The sequence below is a fragment of the Mus caroli genome, chromosome 15 (genome assembly GCF_900094665.2).
Source record: "Mus caroli chromosome 15, CAROLI_EIJ_v1.1, whole genome shotgun sequence".
Lineage (NCBI taxonomy): Eukaryota > Metazoa > Chordata > Mammalia > Rodentia > Muridae > Mus > Mus caroli.
In genome coordinates, this window is record NC_034584.1 from 65,564,993 (window position 1) to 65,582,835 (window position 17,843).

Genomic DNA, 17,843 nt, shown 5'->3' on the forward strand with positions numbered 1-17,843 from the left:
TGGAGAAAATATAATGTCCAGGAGTGCTTCTCAACATCACAAGGCAGAGATACTCATCTCAGGTGGAGACAGGAAAAAATGAGGCATTTGGTAAAGTATAAACAAGGCCCCCAGTTAACATGGAAACTGAATCTTCACTGTCCAAAAACCAATACATGATTCTAGGAGATAGACATTTGTTATGTGAGGCCACGGCTAATGCTATATGGTGATAAACATAAAAAAAAAATGGTTGCCATTTCATGAGCTGAAAGAAAACTGTATCCATAAATGGATAAACACACAATAATTAGAAAATCATTGGTGCAATGATCAGGGAATTACAAAGGACCAGTTTAACTCCCAGACCTGTAGCTAAACTGCATCAACTTAGTGTGACTTCACCAGGCACCACGAAGTATGCTACCATCAGCTCAATGCTGAGTGATGTCCTGTGGCTGGCTGCACCCTGCTTCCCAGGGCATCCAAAGGTTATGGAAGGAGAAAGGACCACTCACTCAGTTCTCTGCACCACAGGGAAGGAACCCATCCGTACATAGGAACTCTGGGCTCCGTTTTCTCTCTTCCCCAAGATTTCCTTCACACTGAACAAATCCATCAAGTCAAAACCTGTGCAAACAGAAAGTTGGGAGTGAGTTTGGCAGAGGAAGAATAGGAGAAACACATGAAACAGCTAGTTCACTCTCTCCAAAGACAGTTATCCTGCCCACCCTCCCCACAAAAGGTGGGAACTTAGATAGAAGAACACATATTGGCAAGACAAGAGCAGTCAAGCTATGAGCCATGTAGCATCAAGTCCAGTGCCCCCAGATAAAGCACTTGGGAATGTAGACACCCATTGCCACACCGGAATGTAATAGCTAAGAGCATCCCGGTTCATGGTCAAGTACAAGACAAATGCAGGTATTCTGATTCCTCCTATTGTGGGAGGACCTCTGTTCTAGAAGCTCAAATGTGGTTGCTGACCCTTTAGAAGAGCCCACAACTTAAGATTTTCCTTCCTGCAGCCTTTTACTTGGATCTTGCTTGAACTGTGGTCCTGTGGTCTGTAGCTTTGAAATCTCATGATTTTAGAGAGAGAAATGTGAGGATGAAATAAAGTGCCTTTGCAGTATTACCTTAAGGAAAGGTGAGTACTTCAGCTTGCTTTGTTTTCCCCTTAAGAGATGAGAGTCACCTGTCTGTGTAGAGTAATTATGTCCATGGCCCATGGCCGTGGGCTTTAAACTTGGGGGGGTGGTAAGTATGAGGGTGAAAGTTTAAAGTGTCTCAGTCATATATCTATGAGAATCTGGCATATTTTGTGACAGAGCCAGCAATGCTCCTGGCTGTTGCTCAGAGGACTTAGGTGCCCAGGAGATGAGTCTGTCCTAACATGAGACCCTGGGTGAACATTATTCAGTAAGTCATAGGCGACCTGCTGAGCAAAACTCACCACACCTCCAGTGCATCCTTCCTACATCTCATAGCAAGATGCTTTAGCCAAGGTATCTTGGCCAAACCTCCAGAGAGCAATGCCTGTGCTAGATAGAGGCTGACAGTGTGATGGAATTCAGACTTGGGAGCCCATGACACTATATGTCTCCCTTTGAACTTTAGCTTGGAGGACCACACCAAATGCTCACTAAGTGCCAGTTGCTCTGAGTAACTCCCATCCCTGACTGACAGCAGGAGTACTTCCTTTCCCATAGCAAGCATTGAACAAGACTAGCAAAAGGAGATGGAAAGTTGGGTCTCCCTGGCCCTGGTCTGCTGGGACCTTAGCTGACTCACTTTCTCCCTAGATATGAGTTTTCATGTCTGTAAGCTGGGTGGAGCTTAAAATTGTTTGCCTTTCATGTTTTGTTAGTGCCTAGAACTAACAAAAATTTCATTCTAACATTATTCTTCATGGCCAGCTTACCTTCTAAGCACACTGCACTTCCTGTGTAACAGCAAGTTTGAATGTCCAGTATACATGCAGCAAAGGAGCCTTAGGCTCAGTGAGCATGCCAGAAGATGCAACCTAAAACTTGTCTGCTGACAAGGGAGAAAGAAGCACTCCCATGCACCCCAGGAGAAGGAAGGTTCTCAGAATGTTTCATGAAGCCAAAGCTCTCTATCCCCTCACAGACTCCGTGGAAGCTGTCTGACTCTGTTGGGCCTGCTTTCTTAACTAGAAAAAGGAGATGATTTCTTATTGGGCTAACAAGACATTTCAATCCAATGGTGTCATAAGGTTCCTGAAGGTAGCCAGAGCCCAGTAATCACTCAGAGGATGCCAACAGTTCCCTCTGGAGTCTGTGAAGGGAACCTGTAGCCATCTATCCTCTTAAATCCATGACATAGGAACCTTCTACCTCAGAGATAGCACCATCCTGGCTATGCAGGACCAGACTCCAAGAAATGACCAAGGCAGGCCATGAACTGCTGTAAAGCTTGTGGCATACAACTGAGGGAGGTAAACTCTTAAGAGTGCAGCCAATCCCTTCTGCAGTCAGGGTGCCATACTCCCCAACCAACTTGGAGTAAGAGCTGGCTGGGTGCCCCAGGGACCACCATCTGAGCACACTTACAGGCAAGGGGCCAGGAACCCTGAGGCTCTTGACAGGTTATGACAACCACAGGGCTTGCACACAGGCCCTGTTCCTGTAGTACACTGTAGGGACCTAGCAGTGGAAAAGATTGTTGGGGTATGGGGTCTGATCTAGAAGCTTCTGAATGGTCCTCAAACCAACACCAGAAGGAACAAGGTCAAGGGACCTAGTAGGACCTATTTGTGCTCAGAGAAAAGTAGAATAGATTAGAATGGTAATAACCTGGGCCAGCCCTTAAAGTGATCTGAGCAGTGTCTTAGTGGTTCATGTCAGTCATGGTCTGGAGTTGCCTCTTGTCAAGGGCTGCTGCCTAGAGAAAGGATGCTACCCAGTATATTGGAGGCCCTAGGGTTTATGGCAAAGGGATTGAACCTCTAGAAAAGCTCCTAGATGACACTAAGGAGCCAAATGGGGGAGGCCTAAAGGGAAAGAGGGTGTCTGCCTTCAGACATACCTGGACCTGGTCTTGATTAGAAACCCAGAAGCTACAGAATGCTTTGGTTACTCAGCCTCCACTACTGCTTTGAATGTCAGGGTCGATGACAGCTATAATACTCTCTGCCCTTGGAATACACAACTTTGGACCAGGAAGCAACCAGAAATTCAAAGCCACCATTGTTAGGTCTCAGGCAGTCCATATTTCCAAAATTGAGCTCGAGGTGGACTCTAGAAGGATTTCCAGTGGTTAGATAGAAGACACTATTCCTCAGGAACTTGTGAGACAAGACATCTGCCCACTACAAGGAGCCATTTCCCCCGTCTCTGGCAAAGGAGACACATGGTTCTCCACTGACACATACAAGTGGCAGCTTCCAACATGTCAAAGTCCATGGTTCTTAACTCCCCTCTTCGCATGTGTTTGTTCTACATCTCAAAGCCCATGCTGGCCCTGTTCACCCTACCTCTTCTCCAAACTCCCAGGCTGCTCCAGTTCATAGGCTTCCCTCCCCCAGCTACTCATCCTCCTTATAACCTAACATTCTCTAGTATCCTCTCACTCCCTTATCGCCCACCACTGCGCTAGACTGTTCCTGATGCCTCCCAATGTTTTCTCTCTCTTATCCATAATAAAACCCTCCCCGTAATGGAGTTGCACTTCTGCAGTTTCTTTACTGTACTCCCTCGCACCAATCATTACCTAAGATTGACTTTGAGATCAGCTTGTGTGTGATACAAGAGGCCCTGTCTCAAAAGAAAATTAAAACAGAGAAAGGAAAAAAAAATGTCTTTATTGGTTCCACTGAAGTCAAAGAATTGAGAGAGATAAACTTCCAACAACAAGCAATTAACTATGTGACAACAGAGTGTGGGTACTGAATTACCTACAACAACAACAAACAAACAAACAAACAAACAAACAAACAAAAAACTCAAGGGCTCGGCTTAGAGGAAGCCAGAAAGCTCTTGGATGGTAAACTGACTCTAAGGCCAGGTGGCCTGACATAGAACAGCAGTTCTTTAATTGGAAGCATCTCTGGCATTGTGATGCCTCATTACCATCCAGCTGACCACAGAAAGGGAGACCTAGGCCACTGTGCAGGGGAGATGTATAACACTTACAGGGACAAAGGATTAGCAGAGAAGTCATTAGAACTGGGGCCTCTCAGAACATTCTTCAGATCTCCTGTTGTACAGATGGGATCCAAACGAAATCAGAAATTTGATCTGCAGCCATCTGTATAACCAGCTGTAGGCTGATCTAAAATATAATGTCAATATCTTTGTCTCTTCTGTCTTGAGTTGTTTTGTTTTGTTTTAATTTTTCAAGACAGGGTTTCTCTGTGTAGCCCTGGCCGTCCTGGAACTCATTCTGTAGACCAGGCTGGCCTTGAACTCAGAAATCCGCCTGCCTCTGCCTCCCAAGTGCTGGGATTAAAGGCGTGTGCCACCACTGTCTAGTCTGTCTTTAGCCTCAATTTCCCAGGCTGAATGATCCCTAAAATGTGACAGATATTTAAGAAAATGTCTGGAAGCAAGGACTTTGAGAGCTGCATTGTTTTTTCCAAAAAGGCATCTTTAATTTATCAATTACAATGCCACTGACAAACTGGAGGATAATCTCTCTATAACTCCCTCTTCAGCCACAATGTAGCTGGGGCACTTTCTTGAGACTGGTACTTATTAAATGACATTGAAGAAAAAGCAGGGTATCTGTGCACCCAAAGTTGCACACACAGGAAACTATTGTCTGTGTTGATATTCCCCAGATCCCTATCCTATACTGTGACTCATCTTTGGGAGCTCACAGAGGGAAGGGGAGGTGTCAGGCCTCCACTGGCTGTGAATGGAGGGAAGAGGATTCATAGCAGAGAATTTCTTATCTATCCAAGTACCCAAAGCAATTGTCAGATGGTTCCTCCTCATATACCACAGATAAGGCCATGTGTTCAAAGTTCTGCACAGTCACATAAATAACCACATACATACAGACATGAGCCAGATCCAGAACACATCCAAGTACATGCACATGCACATGCATGCATACACACATCACACCCTCTGAATTCCTCAGCAAGAAACAGACAAGAAACAAAACCATAATGCTCTTCAGTGTGCAGGTCAGGAAAGCTTCAGACTCCTGTGACTTACACACCTTGTGCTAGAGTCATCTGTTCCTTCATCTTCTGCCCTATTACCCCCTTTCCTCCTTCATACCTTTATCATCTCTCAACATATCTATCTTTTTATCTTTGGTCTATTCATCCAATCTCCTTCCACTCATTCACGTTTTTTCACTTAACTTTAAGCTTTTCTTTCTTTCATTTTATCTGTCTATCTATCTATCTATCTATCTATCTATCTATCTATCTATCTATCTATCTATCTATCCATTCATCCATTCAAAATACATTAAATTCTTTCCACATGCAAGAGGCACTACCCCATACCCCAAGGACATAGACAAATGTACAGAGAGAGACAGGTCCTGATTTCAAACAGCTCATGTGCTTGCAGAGGAAGTAGATGGTTTCCATACCTTCAGATTGGAGTGCTTGGCTTGGAATAAAATGCAGAAGCAGCTACCCTCTGAACCCTAGGGTAATCACTGTGCATCACACAGATTTCCCAACTGTGCCAGTATGATGTGCATCTCACCTGCCATGTTAGTTAAGGGAGAAAATGCATGGGCTCTCAGTAAGTGGTGCTGGCTGCTGCCCTTGATGTTATCAATGTCACCATTATCATAAATGCTCCCATCATGGGCATACACATCAAATAATAAATTACTTGGGAAATGCTGTTCTAGAGGCATGTGCCTCACAATGCCAAATGTAGACAAAGCAGCCAGGTAAGAATGGGCTTTGAAGGGGACTTCAAAGGAAGATGCCCTGCATATAACTGAATAGGCGCACTCCCCTGGTAGAAATGGATAATGAACTGTCTGAGAGCACCACTGGGGATCACCAAGGCACAAAGTGGAAATGTCTAATTCAAATTCTGCAGTGTTTTCCCACCCTGGGCAGAGCGTCTCCGCTACAAACAAGCTCACTACAAAGCATCTGCGCTATCAAAGGGAAACAGTCAAAGTCACCTTCATCTTGTGAGTTGGACAAAGAAACTGTGGCAGTGACAGGACCCTTGAGTAATCACTGCCTGTCATACACCCAAGAACAGATTGGCTGGCTCTGTCTGCTGTGGCTTACTCCAAAAGTAGCAGAAGTTTAACTGGAGTTGCTTGGGTGGGCAAGATGGTGCAAAGGTGACTAAAGCATGCAGCTAGTTACCCAGCAGACTGTCACACTCTGTCACACTGGATCCTTCATGGAAGCCTTGGGAGCCAGGGTCTGCTATGCATCTACAAGTCACCCCAAGGATCATGCACTGGTCTGGCTCTGCACTGTCATGGTGGGAGGTGCTTCAAGGAGCATCAGTTCTTCCCTACACAGGCATAGAAGCCTCTACTACAAAACTCCTCAGGCTCAAAGATATAGATGTTGCATTGCTATAGTCCACTGGGCACATAGAAAGAACAGACTGGATATGTCTGGATCATACCTAGTCTCAACCTCAGGTGCTGGCTGACCAGGAAGGGAGCTGTGCACACAGCTGGGATTGAACCCAAGGAAGATGGAGGAGGGATGAAGAAGAAAAGGACCTAGTGTCACGGAACAGATCTTGGTGAGAAAAGCAGAGGAGAAACAAACAGACCACACACTCAAAGTGCTAAATGGAATTTGTGGCCACAGGAGAAGTAACCAATGCATAATACAGTCAGAGCAATGCAGACACCACCTCTCCACACTTTGCCAGCTACCATGGCCCTTCTTCCTGGCATTGTTGGAGATGGCCTTTGAATAGCCTCTGAATGCTTCTCCCTGCCTCTGGTCTTCTGTCACATGTCTGCTTTCCCATGTGCTGAGTTTCCCATCCATTTATGATGCTGATCCATCCATCTCCCTCCTCTCTGAAGTCCCTCCACTTATTCATTCACCCGCTCAATATTTGTCATTATTGGCTGGCTTATTCACCAATTTCTGCTGCACTCATTGGAATGAATGTTTTTAGATAGCCTCATCCTGCCAAAGGGAACGCTGCATAAAGTTCCTCACTGTTGAGGGAAATCATTGCTACCTGGATGGTTCAAACCATTCCACCAGGACACTGGTGACAGAAGAGTCAGAGAGGCTACCCTTATGCCTGTAAGCTTCACAGGAAAGCAACCTTGTGTATTGGAGTCTCTCTTACCTGTAATTTCCTTGGTTCCTCCATTGGTATGTTTAAACCGATCTCCTTCTACCCGGACACTTGGGCAGAGGACATCTGAAAAAAAAAAGGAAAAGGAAACAGACAGATAAGAAAACATGCCTAACATTTCCCTGTGGACTATGAGAGCAATAAGTCCCACTCTACCTACAGTACAGAGGTGGACAAAGAGGGTGCTGGGCACCTCCTATTCTTTAACTCTTCTGTGCACGTATGTCATTGTTAAGCATTGACTCTAGATATCATACTACAGCAAGACATGATCATGGCATTGCCCACACCTCCACTGAGCTAACAACTTTATGTATCAATGGGAGTCCCATGCAAATCAATATTCGCAACACAAAATCAGCGGGTCAGGGACACCAGGACAGTGCCAGGAGACTCAGGCCACAGGAGCACCTGCTAGCCTACCCAAAAGTTCCTCTGAAAGGAGCAAGTAATGCAGAAATGATCAATAGTATCAAGGCTTACAGGTGATTCATGGAACAGGAGGGATTGCATTAGTATTGAGGATGGAAGGGTAAAGGAGGAGGGAATACAGGGAGGGATAAGAATGAAGACTTTCAAAAAGTCACATGGAAACGTGTGTGTGTGTGTGTGTGTGTTATGTAGATAGATAGATAGATAGATAGATAGATAGATAGATAGATAGATAGATGATAGATAGATAGATAGATAGATAGATAGATAGATAGATAGATAGACANGATAGATAGATAGATAGATAGATAGATAGATAGATGATAGATAGATAGATAGATAGATAGATAGATAGATAGATAGATAGACAGATAGATGCATAGATAGATACATAGATAGACACATAGATAGATACATAGGTAAATACATAGGTAGATAGATATTAGATATATGTACATATCTAGATATAGATAGATAGATAGATAGATAGATAGACAGACAGACAGACAGATAGATGCATATATAGATACATAGACACAGATAGATACATAGGTAAATACATAGGTAGATAGATATTAGATATATGTACATATCTAGATATAGATAGATAGATAGACAGACAGACAGATAGAGCTAAAATGGAGTCCTGCTAGAAAAAAAAATGTCAGTGTTTAGGTTCTATACTACAGGCTAAAAGATAAAATAGCCTAGTGCCACAATGGGTTGTCTCTTTGGGAGTTGTCCAGTGGAGTTACACAGATGCCCTAAACATTACATGCTAATGTCAATGCTTTGCTTACTCCCCCAAAACTTGAAGACTCTATTGCTAAAGATTCTTGAGTCATAAGACATGGAGATATCAATCTGGTGCTGAACTGGAAGCCTCACTGCTACTGGCTACCTTTCATAGAGCTGGAAAGTGACATGCATACTCTCAGAGGAAAAAAAAATGGAGACAAATCTTGTCAAGCTATTGCCCCTGTAAGCTACAACAATGACTGTGTTGGTGAGGCATGTCCAGAGATACAATAGCATCATGAACCTTATGGAGGAATCAAGTGCTTTCTGATTGCATTTAATTCCACTCCACAAGATGAACCCCATGCCTGACACGCTAGTGGTCCAGGAACTTATGAACAAACAGGTCATAGGCCCTATTGGGAAACCTACTACTATTATTCTCTTAAATGAATATAGTATTAAATAAGACTTCCAATGACTTACAATAATTCCAATAGATTAATGCATCTGTTCTATTTGGTAGTAGAGAGCAATTAATACAGAGTCCCTCAAATGGCTAATATACAGAGATGACATTGGGAAGTCCTCAGTCCTAAATGGAAAACCTAGATCACACACCCTCCTCCCAAGGTTCAGGGATCATTGAAAAACTAAATCACACACCCTCCTCCCAAGATTCAGGGATCATTGCAAAAGAGAAGAAAAAATTTAAGGGCCAGGGGTGGTAGACAATTGCATTTAAACAGTGTTTACATCTAGACACATGAGGGTAGCTGACTATATGAGCTCAGAACAGCTATGGCAGCATGCACAAAACCTGTACAAGTTCAAGCCAGACCAAATCCCCAGCACGGAGAGGAGAGACTGGCACAAAGTCCCACATCTTGCTGAAATGCTCCTGGAGTTTAATAGCTTCTGAGAAAGCAAGAGTCAGCTCTCTTTAAGAAGGCATCCTCTGGGAAGTAGACCACTCTCCAGTGGAAGGCTAGATACCCAAGAATATATGGGCAGCACAAAGTGGACTTGATAGGCCTTCTTTGGTTTGATTTTGTTTGGTTTGGTTTTTCTTTCCTTTGCTTTGTTTTTTTGTTTGCTTTTTTGTTTTGTGTTTTTTTAATAGCATACAAATTTGGGTTAGTAGGGGAGGCTGGTGGATCTGGAAGGAGGTCAGGCTGATCATGAATATTATCAAAACATGCTGCACGAAATTTTCAAGAAACTAATAGTTTTTAAGGAACAATGTGATTGAGCCCAACAGATAAGAGAGCCAAGGGAGATATAGGCTAAGGAAAACCAATTTATGGAGATATAAACACATATGAAAAGGCTAGGTCAGTGGGTCATTCAGCAAATGGGGAATTGTGTGTCAAAGGGTGGGAACACCAGACAAGTGTCACTTGAGCCACCTTATGGTGCTTCAGCAGCAAGTCCTATGAATTTAAAGGCCAGAAGAAGCAAAATACCTCAGACAAAAACCATGGAGTAAGTCATCTAGCTAAAAAAATAATATATATATATATATATATATATATATATATATATATATATATATATTACACTACACTGTACAAATATCTTACCTTGAAGTCTTTACAAGTCTTCAGCCTTAAAATGAAGTGGAAAGGTAAAGGAATTTTTAGGTCTCTCTGAGTGGTTCAGAATGAGCATCAGCTCTGGGTTTCCATGTGCTTGGTTCTAGCACTGACTGCACGACTCACCCACCAGGGAGAGGACATTAAGTCTACCATGATGCAAACATCTTGGAAGGGGAGACCCATCCCCAACACACACTTCCAGGGCTGCCTTGGGAACTGGGCTGGAGCACAGAAGCACTGTAATAAAATAAGCCCCCAAGACACCTGCTAACCTCCCTGTGACCCAGTCCTGCCCAGGAAGCAATCTAGCTATCATGTATTATTATTTTAATCATCAGCCTTTTCCATCATCCCATATGAGTAGCAGCTGGTCACTTTTCCTATTTGGGGTCACTAACATTTGAGTGTAGGGCTGTTGGGTCCCGTTAGCCCACAGCAGTAAGGAGAATGAGTAGAAATGCCCTACTTTCAAGAATGGGTTTTAATGCTAATCCTACAAGGCACCAACATGTCTGACGACCACATGGAAAACATTATTTTGGAAGCAGCATCAGGCTGTCTGGCTAGGCTAAATCTGAGGGAAGAAGTGGTATGCTGGGCAATATTTAAACAGCTCCGCCCAGGACAGCCTGCAGCTGTAGGGTGGTGAATGATTGCTTTGACGCTGGCAGCCCTCCAGAAAGCCGAGTTTGGGATGGCCAGTCATTGGAATGAGTCTACATTGTAAATGAGGTTGACTCAAAAGGCTCTGTCTAGGATGGTGAATAAAAAATCCTAGAGGCTAGGAGCTAGAGCCCAGAGCAACTGCATCACTGAATCACATCTGTGTAGATCCCAGGTCCCAGGAAGGACCTAGTTAGAAGACTCAGATGGCAAGGCCAATCTAAAGATTGCAGACTTGAGAGAATGGTTGTCTTGTTGGAGTAAACATCTACATTGCTTTATGGAATCCTTCCTGAAAGAACTGCAGATTGCCAAAGGCCTTCATCACCTTGCTAAAAACTCCTCCATTCAATAGGCCCAAGTGGCAATTCATAGCCCACCTGGTATGTCAGAACAGATAACAGAAGGCTCCAAAATAATTTCCCAGTCACACCCATGCCATGTACCTCATGTTTTCCATTTTCAACCACCACCCCCCTCTTGCTAGTGGCACGGTTTTGAGAGAGCCTGGCAACTTTGGGTGCATAAGCCCACCTACCAGAAGTATCTTACTGCGGGGGGAGGGGAGCTGAAAGGTTATACAGAATGAAATTGCTGTTTCTGTTTCCTAGGCTGTGACATGAACAGCCTCTGCCACAGGCTCCTACTGCCATAAACTGGGGGACACCACCACGTCTTCCTATGATGGACTAAAACCTTCTGAAATCACAAACTAAAATAACTATTTCCTCCTGAAAATTGCTTCCTATGTCAGGCCACAATGACACAAAGTAGCTAGCATGGCCTGCTTTCAGGTAGGTAGGCATGGTACCCCAAGCCCAGCTCAGCCATCGTCTAGTTCTTTGCAGAAAGATATCTCCATCATCTTCTATAATGACCCATTTGTTTCCATAGTCACTATTTGTTCAACTGAAATAGGGACAGAGCTATAGATATGTTCTAAACGCCCGCCTTAGTCAAAGGACACAGGGATGAATAGTAGAATATACCACAGCCTTGCCTTCAACTGCTCATGGGCTGGGGTGTTTCCACTCATTCCTACCTGGAGAAGAACTCCTCCTGAGAGAGACCAAGTTCCAGAGCTAGCAGAACAATACTCAAGTCACTGTTAGGGGTCTTTGCTTCCAGTGGTAGCTGAATCTCAGATCCAGTACATGTGGCCACTGCCTCCACTGTGTCCTGGCCTCTGCTTTAGGTCAAACAAACAACCCCTGAACTGAGAGGGAAATGTAGCTGGTAGACTACAGTTTTTGATGTACACTATTCACTAAGGTTTCGGTGAGCTAATGTGATCATATCACAGGCTCCAAAGTTCCTGGTCTGGGAGTATCACGGTCACTATTAGCCAACAACATAATTCCCACTGCTTACTTCTTTTGGCTACAGAAATGACAGTGTTCTCAACCATACATACACAATATGAATAATCTGTTATTGCTTATGTCAGTAAAGTTGAGTTTTTCCACCTTTGCAATTGAATGCATCCAAACTTGCAAAAACCCATTTCTGAGCTTCCTAAGAACTTGGGACAGAGAACTCTCTGAAAGTTTGAGTTTCTGAATGTGGAGAGGAGAAGTAATGGGTTATGGGAACTAAGTCATTATTCCCCTGGGAGAGGAGCTACTGACAGAGAAGAGTCCCTTCATTATTCCATGTACAGGGATTTATCTGATAATCACTGAGGATCCACTTGAACAGTAGTTCTGGAGTTAAAGCAGAGACAGGAGCTAAGGAATCAAAAGATATACTTAATAAGTTCCTAGCTAGTTACAGATAAGGGTGACTGCAAAGTCCCTACTCCCTCAGGACCTTCTCATCATCTCCATTCTGATATTTATCCACTGTACTCTAGGTATAGAGCAAATGTTCACGCTTCTGAGGAGAAAACAGGGACACTCATGTCTTTATACAGATCAGGCTCCATCCTGCCAAGAGCTAGTCAGAGGCACTGCCCCAGGAGTAATACTAGGCACCTACTTCAGTCTTTCTGAAAAGTCACTTGAACTTACTTGCCCTCAATTTACTGTATAGACTGTAGAGCCCATTTTTGCAGGTTATGGATGGGGAAGAATTCTGACATTATGTGCTTTATGTTGGCACATCCATGGATCTCTCCGTAGGACATACAATCATATTACCTTTTGGTCTCATCCAGATTTTTTCCAGTTTAGAAAAGAGGAGATTGACAGTCATTGTGAGTCCATTGTGTGTCAGTCACCTGACCCAGAACTGAACCCACACTACCACTCTAAGTAGAATTTGCTCCTATTATACAACTAATATCTAAGGAAAGTTGGCGAGCTCATTAGGTAGGAGGAGCATCTATATTTAAACACCACCTTGAATCCATGTCCCTATAGTAGAGATGACAGGTCCTGGGACAGGAGGGGAAGGCTATCAGCAGAAGAAATGGAGGCCAGGCAGGCAGCTGGTGCCTGGCTAAGGACAAGACAAAGCATTTGCTGCTCATCCATCACCTTAAGGGAGGCACCCCTGGGGGCAGATGACCACAGGGAGATGACAATATGCTGGGTAGACAAGAGAAAGGGTGGAGGAGGGAAGGGATGACTTGCCAGCCTGATTCCTCCTTTGCTCCAACTGTGTCATCTATGAATTGTGTCTTCTCTCCTATTTTACATAGGCAGCAAATACTGTACCATATACAACAAAGTTAGAAATAACATTAATAGGCATTGCGTCCCTAATAGCTTCCCAGGAACAGGGTGGTCATATGTCTAGAATCAATACTGGGCATGCTGTGTGGGCTGTTTCTGGCTTCTTCACTACTCAATTGGGAGACAGCAGTATCCCCAGGACCAGAAGACATATGTAGATGATTTGCATACACGGTTGGAAAGTGTGTCAAAATAATTAACATATTTAATTGCATTCTCACCACAGCTTTATGAGGTAGATGCCCTTAATTTACAGATACACAAAGAAGGGTATGCAGCAGGCAGGAGCTGCCCAAGGCTCACACTGCTAGAAGGTGGCAATTCAGCACAAAGTCTCCTATATCTGGCCCTCAGCACAATATAGCCTCTCTAGAGGACTCTTGTATGTCTACAAAGCCTGCCAATACAGCATCCCCTTGGCTTGCTACCTTCTGAAATACCCTCTAGCTTTGGATCAGTTCTGACCTACAGAGGCATCACTGCCAACTCTGCACTTGTAAGATTGATTTGCTTATACAATGGGGAAAATAAAGCACAGTGATATTAAGAAATTTATCCAGGATCACAAATCCACCAAGTGGCAGAGGTAGAGATGGGAACAGGCAGTCAAGTGTAAGCAATGATCCATTTGATCATAGCCTTCTAAAGTATTTTCGATATAAGAGAAAACCAGCCCATTGTCCAACAGCAGTCACACGTGTGCTCTCATGTAATCCCCTGAACAGGGCTTCAGGGAAAACATAATTATCAGTAATCTACAGTTGAGCCACTTGTTAGAGGGGGGATATCAGAAATCATATCCAAACGACACAGTGTTGATCATGAGAGAAACCTGAAACTGTTTTTATGCTCAGTTCCACCCTGGCTACCTATTCTGGGACATTTTGGATATCTTCTGGTGCTATCTTTCTTCCAGGCCTTTGCTGGCTAGTTTATGCTATGATGACATAAGCTAGAGCCATCTGAAAGGAGGAACTTCAATTAAGAAAATGCCTCCATAAGATCTGGCTGTAAAGTATTTTCTTAATTAGTCATTGATTTGGGAGGGCCCAGCCCATTGTGGGTAGTGCCATCCCTGGGCTATTGGCCCTAGGTTCTATTAGAAAGCATGGTGAGCAAGCCATAATGAGCAAGCCAGTAAGCAGCATCCCTCCATGACCTCTGCATCAGCTTCTGCCACCAGGATCCTGTCCTGACTTCCTTCAGTGATGAACTGTGCTGTGGAAGTGTAACTCAAGTAAACCCTTTCTTTCCTCTCCAGGTTTCTCTGGTTCATGGTGTTTTCTCACAGCAATAGTAGCCCTGTCTAAGACAAGGCCAATGTATATGAGTTCATGTGCACAAGCCCTGGCTTCTCTGGCTAGGTGATCCACACCCCCTAGGACTTCTGGATTGTAGAGCTATGGACATGGTGCCAAACTTCTGGAGAGCACTTATGTAAGACTCGGAGCTAGTCTGCTAGGATATGTGGCAGACAGAGTAATACTAGAAAAAGAAATCCTGCTAGAAAGTCCAGACAGCTGTGCTTAGTGGTCACACAATCCCTCACCATTTGCTCCTCTCTCAGAAAAGGGCAGGCATAGTGAGAAGGGAGAAGACAGAGATGAGCCTTCCATAATGGCAAACCTACACTGCCACATTTGAAGACTAGAGTTTGAGATTAAAGGATGACAAGTTAGGATCCTGCAGAGCCATCTCTCCTCTCTGGCACCAATCACATACCTCTTGCTGCATAAGGAGAAGCCAAAACAGAGTTGAGTTGGAAGAACTTGACCCCAAGGCTGAGAATAAAGAGCCCTAGGTTAAACAGGCCATAACCCAGTCCTTATGTGCCTACATCCAAACTTAGAAGGAAGAATCACAATCAGAATTCCCCTCCATCTGAAATAAAGGGCAAGTGGTCAGTGCATAGCCAGTACCAGGCATGGTACCTGGCATCTAGTGAGTCCCACTCATTCATTTATTCATTCCTTCAGCCAAAAACATATTTTCCATGTGTCCAACACATATGTTACAGCTTGTGGAAGGAATACAAGCACATAACTGCAGTGAACTCTAGACTCCCTCCTGCAGGTGTCTACATGTTAAGGGAAGACACAGAGGTCAACACAAACAAACTGTCCAGATGTATCACTCTCACTACAGAGGAAATAGGCTTATATGGAGACAGGGTAGTGTATATGCTTCCAGGATGGGCACTGGACCCCTAAGGGGAGAGACATCTGAACTGAGATTCAAGGAGAACACCTTGGAAATGGGCGGGCACAGCAGGCAACTGCAGCACTCCAGAGGCTGAAGGGCTTTGGCTGAAGGATGCTGTTTGGCAGAGGAGGCAAAAAACAAGAACCACTGAGGAACAAGTGGCAAGATCAGGAAAGAGGGTGGACCCTCATAATCCAAGGCAGGGTTTGCTATTAAAGGCAACTAAGAGACCCCTGATCAGGAGGGCAAAGACAGTGGGTTAGAAACTGGGTAGAAGATGACATTCTGCTCCTGAAGAGACTTGCTTGGACAGTAGGGCTCATTTTGAGATGTCACTATCCAAGGAAGTCTGAAAGGGACACACTCCATCCAAAGCTGTAGGTGGCCCAGGGCACAGGTTCATTTCCTTCCATGGGAATGTTCCTTGGCCCAGCACCAGTAGGTGTCACCAGAGACTATGATTATAGTTCCCTGAACGGGGCAGAAAATAGAAGCTAGCAGAACACTGGGGCCAGCACAGCTCAGGACTACCCGGGTAGCACATTCCAATCAGCAAGATGGTGATTATCAACCCTCAGTGCCTAAGAGAGGGCAAGTCATTTAGAAGCAAACTTTGTTTTCTTTATTCTATATCTTTAATGTCAGCTATATACCTGGAATTGATCTGAGAAATAAATTAGTCACATGACAAGCCCTCCATCCATGGGAGCTATGTCCAACAAGAGATGAACTGTAATGAGTAGGTTACTGAGGTAAGAGTATGACTGGAAAGGTAGCTAGAGAACCAGAGATGTCTCAACCAAGAGAGGATGGAGGGAAGGAGATGAAGTCAGGAAAGAGGCAAGGGACTCAGGGGGAGGTCTAGGCAAGGGTCTGAAAGTAGAAAGATTTCAGACACCATGGCTTGAGTATGCCCAACAAAGGAAAATTAAGGACAGAGGATGGGGCAAAAGAGTGTCCTGGAGAAGGACTATCATGATGTGATAGACAGGGCGGGAGAATAAGCAGAGACCAGACAAAGAGGTTGCCTTATCACCAGGCAATTGACAACAATGGATTATGCCTAAAGTGCAGGATGATCATTTTTAACTGTCAACTTGACACAACCTAGAACCACCTGAGAAAAGAATATTAGTTAAAGAATTGTTTAAATCAGGTCAGCCTATATGCATGCTATATGAGGGATTTTCTTTACTAAGTTAATTGATATTGGAAGAACTAGCCCATTGTGGGTAACACTATTCCCTAGGCAGGGATCCTGAACTATATAAGAGAGGAGAAAATGAGCAAGCAAGTGAGCAAGTATGTATAAGATCTCTTGTCTGCTCTTGATTGTGCATGTAATGTGACTAGCTGTTTCAAACTTCTCCCTGCTGTGTTGTCTCAGCAACTATTGATTCTAACCTGGAATTTTGAGCTGAAGTCAGACCCTTTGCCACCCAAGTCGCTTTTTATTGGGGACAGTTCATCAAGACAACATGAATGAAACTAGGACAGGTGGAGTAGAGGTGATAAGAGTTCCCAGACCGTGCTCTAACCTAAAGCCAGCCCTGTAGCTTTGGTGGCAGATCAAATGCCAGCCACTGTCTGGAAAAGAGAGTCTGTTGCTCAGAGTCTACCTCCAAAGACAGTTCACATTTGACATGAGTGATTGATGCATAGAAGACCACAGCCCAGGCTCTGTCTAGTTAGCAAGTCACATGCGTGACTAGGTAGGTCTATATGTTCCTATAGCTGCATGAGTATTAATGTTTGGGTGTCTGTATAACTAGTGTATAAATTTATGCCTGCATTTATGATTGAATTCAAGAAACCTAAGCCAATGTTATGCAAAGGGCAAAAGCAAAATGAGCACATTTTACAGTCAAGTAAGACACTGGAGGTATGGACCACTGTTGCCTCCAGTCTTCCAGTAAGTGCAGTGTGAATCACAAGCATTCAATTAGTCAGCCACATTTCTTGGAAAGCCCTGAGACACTGTGTCACTTCATGTCCCCACTCATTTGCTAACAGTTCAGCTAGAAAGCATTTAACTAGGGGATATGGAAAATGCAAAATGCACCCACGAGTTTAATTATATGGATGTGTATTTATATGCATAACCTAATTTATATATAGATTCTGTGTGTATAGGTTTTATATATAAATACTTATTGCACGTGCCAATTTACTTGTGGTCACTATAAGTTACCACTTGATCAACTCAAAATCAAAACTACAATTTGAAATTCAGTCAGCTCTCCACAGGCTTGAAGGCTTTGATA

General features: G+C 43.9%; 1 protein-coding gene across 2 annotated transcripts in view; it reads right to left on the reverse strand.

Annotated features, from left to right (window-relative positions):
- The window catches only part of Col22a1 (collagen type XXII alpha 1 chain), a 237,024-nt gene that overhangs the window by 184,380 nt on the left and 34,801 nt on the right, over window positions 1–17,843 (reverse strand). For both annotated transcript variants that reach the window (XM_021183654.1, XM_029469967.1), the window contains exons 4-5: window positions 7,263–7,337; window positions 498–609 (exon numbers count right to left, since the gene is read on the reverse strand). In XM_021183654.1, the coding sequence (XP_021039313.1) occupies window positions 498–609; window positions 7,263–7,337 (187 nt within the window). The remainder of the gene's footprint in view (window positions 1–497; window positions 610–7,262; window positions 7,338–17,843) is intronic.